The sequence below is a fragment of the Oryctolagus cuniculus genome, chromosome 4, assembly GCF_964237555.1.
Source record: "Oryctolagus cuniculus chromosome 4, mOryCun1.1, whole genome shotgun sequence".
Taxonomy (NCBI): domain Eukaryota; kingdom Metazoa; phylum Chordata; class Mammalia; order Lagomorpha; family Leporidae; genus Oryctolagus; species Oryctolagus cuniculus.
The window spans coordinates 10,638,410-10,648,730 of record NC_091435.1 but is presented as its reverse complement, the minus strand read 5'-3'; the positions used below and the strand labels follow the sequence as shown (position 1 = coordinate 10,648,730).

The 10,321-nt window shown below is 55.0% G+C and overlaps 1 protein-coding gene across 1 annotated transcript; it reads right to left on the bottom strand.

Moving 5' to 3' along the window:
• Positions 1 to 8,964: 8,964 nt before the first annotated feature.
• C4H21orf140 (chromosome 4 C21orf140 homolog) lies at positions 8,965 to 9,935 on the bottom strand. Its single transcript, XM_002721298.5, has one exon. The coding sequence runs from the start codon at positions 9,861 to 9,863 to the stop codon at positions 9,102 to 9,104; it is 762 nt and encodes a 253-aa protein (XP_002721344.2). The 5' UTR covers positions 9,864 to 9,935; the 3' UTR covers positions 8,965 to 9,101.
• Positions 9,936 to 10,321: the final 386 nt, after the last annotated feature.

The following is a 10,321-nucleotide window of genomic DNA, read 5'->3' as shown; positions in this document are numbered from 1 at the left end:
GAAGTTGGTCCACACACGTAGCATCTGCGGGACACATGGGATCCTAAGCAGTGGAAGCCAGAGCCACTCCCCTCCCCCACCCCTGCAGCCCTCCCCCACTTTCCTACAAGTGTGTGTGTGTTTTCATTGTTGGGGAAGAGAGAGGCTGTACGCTCAGCCAGGGGCTGTGCATGAGAGCTGGCTTCCCAGCTCAGCCGGGAGGGCCCTCAGAGGGAGGAATTGCAGGATGAGAGCCGTTGACCGCATGCGCACCAAGTCTGGGCAGAGCTCGCTCCGTGGACTCCCGCCCCGAGAGAACACGGGGAGGCATACGTTGTGCTTTTCTGAACAGTCTGCTTGCTGAGTTCACTGGTCTGGGATGCGGCGGGGCATGCCGGGAGACTGTCAGGTGTGTGAGGGCAGCGGGGAGAGTCTCAGAACCTGGCAGTTTGGGTTCTCTGTTAAAATAAGATTGGTAGGGCAGGCACGCGATCTGGCCGTGTAGAGGCTGCTGCTTGGGAGCCCCAGGTCCGTGTTGGGTTGCCTGGATTTGAGTTTGACTCTGTTCCAGATTCCAGCTTCCTGCTGATGTGCACATGGGGGTTGGGGGTGGGGTGGGGGCAGCAGATGATGACTCGAGTACTTGGGTCCCTGCCACCCACGTGGGAGACTGGGGTTGTGTTCTTGTGCCCACCTCAGCCCGTCCGGGTTGCAGGCATTCGGGAGTTGAGCCAGCAGATGGAAGCACGTCCTCTTTCTCTGTCTCTGTCTCTCAAATAAAAATAAATATAAGGAAGCAGTTCTGTCCTGTCACTTTTCTCAAGTTACCAGAGTGGGTGGGGAGTCAGGAAGTAGTAACCAGGGCTTTAAATATGGGGGAGTGCTTGGTCTCATTGCCGATGGCCACACGGCAAGTTTCTAACAGATGTCTGGCCTACACTGGCCCAGGCTGGTAGGTCCTTGCGGTTTCCATGTGAGGAGTAAAGGATTAAATATTTCTGTGTCTGCGGGATGCTGTGAATCACGATCTAGGAAGAGGAAGGAATATAGGACCAAAGTCAAAGCACAGAGTAGACCCTGCTCTGGGATGGATGTGATTTGCCCCCCAAGGTTTCAGGTACTAGAAGCTGGGTCCCCAGTGTGGTGATGTGAGGGAGGTGGTGGAGCCTGTAAGAGGCGGAGCTTAGTGCACAGGAAGTGGGGAAGTGGGAGTGCCGCCCTTCAAAGGATCCAGAGGAGTGGGAGGAGCCACCTGAAGCCTGCCTCCTCTTCCTGTCTGTCATGGGCGCTCCCTCCCCACTGTGATGCTGTCCACCACGAGGCCCTCCCCAGTGCAGCTGTCATGTCCAGGGACTTCACCCCCAAACTGTGAGCTCAATACACCTCTTTTCTTTGTATGTTACCCAGCCTCAAGTATTCGGTTATAGGAACAGAACCAAGACAGACCGGCCCCTACCAGCTACAGATTTCAAAATAGTTCAGTTCTTACCTCAGTCCCTGGAGAGGGCTGGGCCTCCCACCCACCCCCACCCCACCTTTGCCTGGGAGCCCCACTGTGGCCTGGGGTCCTGCTGGAGCATGAACAGATGAGCAGAGCAGAGGTGCAAGACCCTTGCATTCCATGGGCTGCTGGGCCTCCTGCGTGCTCTGATGTCTGAGCCCACGCTAGGGGCTGGGTCTGCCTGCCGCTGCTCTTAGGATCAGGCACTGCTCCCAGTGCACCAGCCAGCACACCCACTGCTCTGGGCACCCCCACTCCTGGGCTGCGTTCCAGATCCACTGCACAGACGTGTGGGAGAGAGCCGGGGAGTTTGGGATTTGAATGTCCCCAGGGGAGTCTCGCCAGGCAGGCCTGGGCCCTTCTTTGCTTGAAACCCTGGGTGGAGGGGGATGGGCCAGCAGCAGAGGGAGGGTGAGCAGCAGGGGATTGAGCCCTCCGTTTCCAAGCACTTTCTGTTACAACAGCCCCTGGAGGGCGAGCTTTGCATCGTGCCCATTGCACAGATCAGCAAAGTGGGGCACAGAGAGGTAAGTCTCCTTTTCTAAGGCTCCCCAGCTAGAGGGAAGGAGAGACAGGAGTTAGACCCCCCGTGGTCCACCTCAGGGGTCTGCATGTTCCCTGCTGTGCTGTGGGGTCCGAGTTACTAAAGGGGGCCCATATGTGGGGTGTGTGTGTGTATGTGAGAGAGAGAGGGAGAGGGAGAGGGAGAGAGAGGCATCTACAGAGGCAGGAGACAAAGTTCTCAGCCACGTGTCTTTTTTAAAAAGTTTTATTTATTCATTTTAAAGTCAAAGTGATACATAGAGAGGGATAGACAGAGAGAGAGAGGCCTTTCTCCACTGGATCACTCCCCAGATGGCCACACTGGCCATGGCTGGGCGAGGCCAAAGCCAGGAGCCAGGAGCCTGGAGCCTCCTCTAGGTCTCCCACGTGGGTACAGGGGCCCAAACACCTGGACCATCTTCCACTGCTTTCCCAGGCCATTAGCAGGGAGCTGGACTGAAAACAGCAGCTGGGACACAAACCAGTGCCCATTTGGGATGCCAGCATCAAAGGGGGCAGCTTTGCCTGCTACACTACAGCGCCGGCACCAGCTGTTTGTCTTCTGTGGCAATAGCAAAACACTGGAGACTGGCTTTATCAAAAGAGGAGTTTAATTTAGCTTACAGCTGTGGAAGCCAAAAGTCCAAGATCAGGGGCCTTGTGCTGCGACAATGGCAGATGTCATGTAGCGGGAGGGGCGTCAAGGGGAGGTGCTGGCATATAGCATCCTACTCTTACTGGCACTAATCCAGCCCCACAACTAGTACTAGTTCAGTTCTACTGGTACTAATCCGGTCCTGCAACTAGTAATCCAGTCCTACAACTAGTACTAACTTAGTCCCACAACTTGGATTAATCCAATCCCACAACTGGTTCTAATCCAGTCCCACAACTAGTACTGATCCAATCCCACTAGTTCTAATCCAGCCCATATGGGATGCCAGCGCCACAGGTGGAGGCTTAACCTGCTACACCACAGCCCTAGCTCCTACAACCTCCCTTTCTCTCTCTTCTCTCTCTCTCTCTCTCTCTCTCTCTCTCTCTCTCTCTCTCACACACACACACACACACACACGCACACACACCCCACTCACATACCCTATGTCCAGTGTTGAAACAAAGATAAGCTGTTTAGTTTCGTTCCAGTCACATTGGCTTGTGAGTGCAGGTGCAATTCCTGAATAGTAGGGTGGGGGCGCCACCTGGGGACAAGGAAGCAGAACAACAGGGAACAGCCGACTGGTGAGGGCCGGGCTACTTTCTGAGCGGGTCAGACAGAGGGACTTCTTTCCTTCTGTTTGCAGGAAAAACTGGTTGGTTTGGAGCTTGCTGTGTATGCATTGGACAGGAAACCCCATGCAGAGGCTTAAACCTCAAAGTCTTGTTTATTGCTTGAGGGTTGGGGTGGAGACCGGATCTGATTGCGGTGGCCGGGAGGTAGGCCCAGAGGTGGGGGGAAGGGGGCTGCCTGCAGAAGGTGGTTCTTTGGAGAACGTGGGCTATTCACAGCCAGCTTCGGCCGGCCTCCCTCTTGCTGCCTCCTGGCTCGCCACGTGACGGTTCCTCTGCACCTGCTCAGCCACGGCCAGCTTCCACCAGACGCCAGACTAATGGGGCTGTCCTGTCCTGAACTGTGAACTCCAGACTGCAAACCACAAAGGGGTGGTGTCCCTCCCTAGAAGCGCCTCTGGGGGATTTAAAAGTAACAAGCAGGTGCCTGATGCAGGGCTCCACCTGCTTCCCAAAAGTTCCAATTTGGGGAGGGGGTGTTTAGCATGAGTGACTCCATTTTGGTTCAGTCTGCTCTGTTGGGGCCTCGTGCAAGAGCGCGGTCTAAACAGCAGCCTTGCTTGGCTTTTGTTTCACACGGGGTCGGCCGTGGGCATGGTACACATGGCATTCTGCCTGGGGCTGGCTTTCCTCTCTGTCCCCCTCTGTCCTACGATGAATCCCCCACTCCTCCTCTGTCCATAACACAGCAGCACCGCCCCTGAGCCCTCGCTGCCCAGAGGCCCCGTCCACACCTCGGTGTGCAGGCTCACTGGCACACACTGCCGGCTGCGTGGGGGGTCTGCGATGCTTGGTGAGGGTGTGGCTGGTAACTGCACAGGAAGGGGAGCCAGCAGCCGAGACCGTGAGTGGTCTGCGTCTCCATACTGGTAGAATCCTCTCTTCAATCTGGCCCTGTTGCCACCCAGAATCAAAGACCACAGTTCCCAGACCAAGTCAGCTAACCAGATTTAAGGGAAGAGTTATGCTGGAACTCCATGGAAGTCTCCTTCAAAGGGAGGGGATGAAACATTCTCTCTCTCTCTCTCTCTCTCATTCTCTATTTTTAAAGATTTGTTTATTTATTTATTTGAAAGGTAGAGTTACAGAGAGACAGAGAGAGAGAATCTTCCATCTGCTGGTTCACTCCCCAAATGGCCGAAACAGCTGCAGCTGGGCCAGGCTAAAGCCAGGAGCCAGGAGCTTCACCTGAGTTTCCCATGTGGCTGCAGGGGCCCAGGCACTTGGGCCGTCTTCTGCTGCTTTCCCAGGCGCATTAGCAAGAGGCTGGATGGGAAGTGGAGCAGCCAGGACACAAACCAGCAGCCATATGGGCTGCCAGCACTGCAGGCCATGGCTTAACCCATGGTGCCACAACACCAGCTCCTTTCCTCCCTCTCTCCATCTTTGCTATCTGGGATGTTCATGTAATGGCTTGTTCAGCAGCCCTTTTGGACCAGGAAGGCACTGTGAAGCCTGAACCAAGTCTAGGATAATGGAGCTAAACAGACAGGGCCCTGGGCTCCTGCTGTCCAGGAGTGCATCCTGTCACCCCCAACCTGCTGCCCTGGCACACCTGGCATTTTAGGGGGTGGGTGTGGTGAGCCTTCTATTTGTGGCCATTTCTGTGGAGCTGCCTGGAGACGGCCTCGGGGCTTCCCAGTAGGCAGACCTGGGTTCTGGTCCCAGCCCTGCCATCACTAGTAGTGCGTGTGTCTGGTGAGTTAGTCACCGGCCTCATCTCAATTTCCATTGTAAGCCGAGCTTGCTGACCGCTGCCCTGCTCCCAGGCAATTGGCTCTCTGCACCCAGTGAGGTCAATGGAAGAATGGCACGCACAACGCAGAGCAATCACGAGTGGAAGGACTGTGACCCATGGGTGGGCCACGCCCCCGGCTGGCGCAGGTGGGGCATGCCACCCCTCCCATGGGCTTGAGCTCCATCTGTGTCTTCCCCTCGTGGCTCAGTCTGGGGGCAGTGCCATTCTCTAGCACGTCACCTCCCTGGGCCACCGGAAGAAAGAGGGCCTCCCTCCCTCCTTCCCTCTCTCCCTTCCTTCCTTCCTTCCTTCCTTCCTTCCTTCCTTCCTTCCTTCCTTCCTTCCTTCCTTCCTGTTTACTTGAAAGGCAGTGAGAGAGAGAGAGCGAGCTTCCATCATTCCCCAAATGGCCACAACAGCCAGGTTGAAGCCAGGAACCTAGAATTCCATCCAGGTCTCGTCCGCTGGTGGCAGGGCCCCAGTATTTGGGCCTTCCTCTGCTGCTTTCCCCGGCTCATTAGCAGGGAGCCAGATTGGAAGTAGAGCAGCTGGGACTAGAACCAGTGCTCACATACGGGATGCCAGCCTCGCGCAGGCAGTGGCTTAACCTGCTGTGCCCCGCCACCTGCCACACACATGGTGTATTTCATCCCTGCCATCCATGTGGGAGACCTGGATGGAGTTCCTGGCTCCTGACTTTAGCCTGGCCCAGCCCTGGCTGTTGAGGCCTTTTGAGGAGTGAACCAGTGGATGAAAGATCTCTTTCTCTCTTTGTCCTCCTCCCTGCCACTCTGCCTCTCAGATCAATAAAATAAAGTTTTTTTTTAAAAAAAACAAGCAAAAAAAGAGTCTGATGCCCTAGTGATGTCCCAACTCTCTGCACTTTCCTGATATGGCTGCTTGAAGATTGCACACGCTCTGGCTGGTCGAGAGGCGGCTGCGAATACAGGGCATGAAATGGGTCCCTGGATTGGAGTCTTCGCTCTTCCAAATAAGAGCGACTCACATGATCTGCCTCAGTCTTTCCCATCTGTAAAATGGAGACCACAGGTCCTACAGCACTGGGTGTTATGAGGACTAACTGAGTTACGCCTCTGTGGCTATAAGTGCTTGTTCCTCCTGAACCCCAAGTGGGTGTGTAGTAAGTGTGATGTGCGGGCAAAACCCGCTCACATCCCAAGACTCCTGTGCACCTGTGCCCGCACTGTGACAACACATTGAAGTGACCAAGGATGCTTGAAGCTCCGTGCTTACTCTCAAGGAACTGAGATCCTAAAACACGTGAGATAGGGCAGAAGAGCACCCCAGGGTGTTTACTACAGTCTGAGTTGTCTCGCCGGGTTCACTGGAAAGCGCCATGTTTCAGTCGGCTGAGCCAGCTTACGTGGCACCCGTGGTTGACTGAATAACGGTCCCCAGAGGTACCCAGGTCCCACCCCCTGGGACCTGGGTGAATGTGATTTTATATGGGAAAAGAAGAATCATTTCGGACACGATCAAGTTGAGTATTTTGAAATGTGATGGGATTCTTGATCACCCTGGTGGTCGCAAGCGTCGTTATAAGAGGGAGGAAGAGGGGAGGAAGTGATGCCGCCCCAAACCAAAGAGCTTGCTGGGAGAGTCAGAGAGCAGTTCCCCCCAGCGCCTCCAGGGGGAGCACCACAGCCAACCCCCGATCTTGCCCCTGGGAACTGAGGACTGGCTTCAGCCTCCAAGAAACAAGAACTCCAGAACGAGGACCTGCTGCTCCAAGCCGCGAAGTCTCTGGTAATCTGCCGCAGCAGCCACAGGAAGGGAAGGCAGAGCCAGGGCCATCTACAGCAGCCGGTACTCCTGGTGCTGAGCGGGCGGTTCACGCCCAGGTGAGATGCACACCAGGAATCCTGCAGCAATGACAGCATGCTGCATCCTACTCACTGAGGAGCACAGAGCACCCAGTCTCCCCCGACCGAGTCTGTCTGAATAGAAAGTTCTGGAAGGAAAGTCCAGATGATGATGCTGGTGTCTGCCTTTGGCTGTTAGGACCCTGTCTGCACAGTCCAGTCTGTCAAGAGTTGGGTAGAGCCTGCACTGCGGCTCACTAGGCTAATCCTCCGCCTGTGGCGCCGGCACACTGGGTTCTAGTCCCGGTCGGGGCGCCGGGTTCTGTCCTGGTCGCTCCTCTTCCAGGCCAGCTCTCTGCTGTGGCCCAGGAGTGCAGTGGAGGATGGCCCAAGTGCTTGGGCCCTGCACCCGCTTGGGAGACCAGGAGAAGCACCTGGCTCCTGGCTTCGGATCGGCGCAGCGCGCCAGCCTTAGTGGCCATTTGGGGGGTGAACCAACGGAAGGAAGACCTTTCTCTCTGTCTCTCACTGCCTAACTCTGCCTGTCCAAAAAAAAAAAAGAGTTGGGTAGAAATTTGGGTGTTGTGAGGATTATGTTATTTAAAGAAGCTTTATTTTTAAAATAAATATCCATTGATTGATTGATTTGAAAGGCAGAGAGCAAGAAGGAGAGACAAGTGTTGGGGCTGGTTGAGCCTGAAGTCAGGGTCCCAGAGCCCATTGAGCTCTCCCGTGTGGGTGTCGGGAACCCAGGTCCTTGGATCACCTGCTGTTGTTTTCCCAGGACGCTGGGTAGCAGAGTAGCCAGGGCTGGGACCGGCGGCTCTGATATGGGGGGCCAGGGTGGCACGTGGCAGCTTAGCCCGCTGAGCCACAGGGTCACAGCAAAGCTGATCAAAAACTACAGCGTTCCCACACATCCCCTCCCCACCAGCCTCCCTCACTGCCAATATCTTAAGTTATTTTTTCCACACCTCCGAATGATGACTTGTAATTGCAAAGCCATGCCTAACATACAGAAGCCAGAGCCAGTGTGTGACACGCTTAACAGGCACCAGCCCTTTTGCTCTGAGAGTGCAAAGGTCCAACACAAATCCCTGCAGCCGATGCCAGCAGCGGCCCTAGCTTGCATAGGGCGTGGAGCGGCGGCAGGCGGCACAAGGGGCTCCCTGGCCTCTGCTTGGGGTTCTTGGAAGGCGGGGCTCTGCAGGTCCCCTTCCTGCCATCTGCTGTCCCAAGTTGCCCTTGAACCCGTCACTGACAGCTCCCTGGGCCCCTTATAGGAGCGCCAGCTTGTCTTGGAGGGTTTGTCTGGATGCCTGGTGCTCTCTCGCCACCTCGTCACTGACGCCAAGTGCAGGAGAATGAGTAGGAGAGCGTCGGGCTTGGCCTGTGACCAGGCGCTGTCTCTTCTTGACGGCAGTGGCTCCCTTGGGGTCAGTCTGGCGGGCTGAAACTCATGGACACACCGCTGAATTTTAACTTTTTCTGTGTGGGCACTAAAATTTCGTTTTTCTTCTCAGACCTAGTCTTTTATTTTTTTAAAGATTTATTTATTTATTTATTTGAAAGGCAGAGTTACAGAGAGGCAGAGAGAGAGAGAGAGAGAGCGAGCGAGAGAGAGAGCGCGCGCCTTCCATATGCTGGTTCGCTCCTCAAATGGCCACAACGGCTGGAGCTGGGCTACTCCAAAGCCAGGAGCCAGGAGCTTCTTCCAGGTCTCCCACATGGGTGCTGGGTGCTTGGGCCATCCTCCGCTGCTTTCCCGGGTGCATTAGCAGGGAGCTGGATTGGAAGCGGAGCAGAAAGGACTTGAGCCATCACTTCCATATGGGATGGTGGCGTGACAAGAGCAGCTTAACCTGCTGCACCATGACGCCTGCCCGGGACCTAGGTTTGCCCACACAGCCATTCAGTCTGCTCACCCTTGCTCCTCACCATCCTCGTGTAGACTGGGTTAGCCCTGCTCCTCTTGTTGACATAGCCCACCCAGTCTTCAGCACGGCCTTAATGAGATCCAAGACCCCTATTTTACCAAGAAGCTTTAATGAAACCTCAGGTAGATTCCAAGTACCTTGTTGACATCCTGAGGCCCCTCCCCGTCCTCACAGCATCCCTGCGAGGTCCCTATTGCGGTACCTTTGGTGGCAGTGGCTCAGAACGGAGCCCGACAAGGTTAGCGGTAAGGACCATGCGTGGAGCAGGGTCTCGCTGCTTGCTGGGGGAATCACCCTTGGGAATATTTCCCCAGGTAGTAGTTTTCCCACCTCCGTACTTTGGTAGTTAGTGTTTTCCATTTGCTTGGGCTCATCCTTTCGATCCCTTTGCTGATTAAGTCACTGAACAGTATATACTGGTAAGAATAGACATGGTCATTGGACTCCAGACAAAACTCTTTCCTGTTATTGATGATGAACCATTTCAGAGAAGACCAGGCTGAGTCCAGAGGGTTCAGGTAATTGTAAGGAGAGGGCAGAGAGAGCAGCTCATGGCCACAGGACTTGGCCACGTTGGGGCAACAAGCGATGCTCGTTAGGTGGCTGGCTTTGGGCACGTGAGTCTGAACCTCGGCGTCTCTGCTGCCCTGTGGCCTCAGCTCATCCTGCTGCCTTCTCTCTTTGACCACGATGGCACACTTCCCATAGGCCTTCTTCAGCATGTCACAGAACTCAAAGAAGACGCTGTCTTCCTGTTTGACACACAGCTCGTCTCTCAGGAACATCCGGTACCTCCAGGGCACCCAGCCTTGACCGCCACCGGCATGCACAATGCACCAAGTCGGAGTTTGCATGAAGTAACCGTCGCTGAAGTCTTCGCCAGTGACCAGGCTTTCCGGAATATCAGTCTCCCCAAAGTACACAGTCCTAAATCCATCGCACTGCAGCAGCCGCAGGGCTTTCAGATACTGGAGACACTGCTTCCTCCTGATGCTATCAAACGGGCTCCTGGCGATGATGGTTTTTAAAAGAGGGTTTGCAAAGTGGCGCATGGTGGCGTCTCCAGCGTGTTTGAAGGCTCACATGTCTCCTTCTGGGGAGAGATGGCGGGTGTGGGATGATGACCTCATAAAGGGCTTTCTTGCAGTGAGCCAGTGCCATAGATACCCTCAGATTTCAAAGCACCATGCAATGCAAGCTCGGGACAGCTCCCTGCGGCCGATGTGGGGAATCTGGGGGTGGCCAGCTCTGGAGCGGATGCACCAGCCCATCAGGAAAGTGCTTCCAATTTTATAGATCCGGGAACAATGACACTTTCCTTCCGTCTCCGGCAGCCTCTGCGACTTCCTTCGTCTGTATTTTCTTAAAATTCTTTTTTTAAAAAGATTTATTTATTAATTTATTTGAAAGTCAGAGATACACAGGGAGAAGGAGATGCAGAGAGAGAGAGAGAGAGGGAGAGAGAGTCTTCCATCTGATGGTTCACTCCCCAGTTGGCCGCAACGGCTGA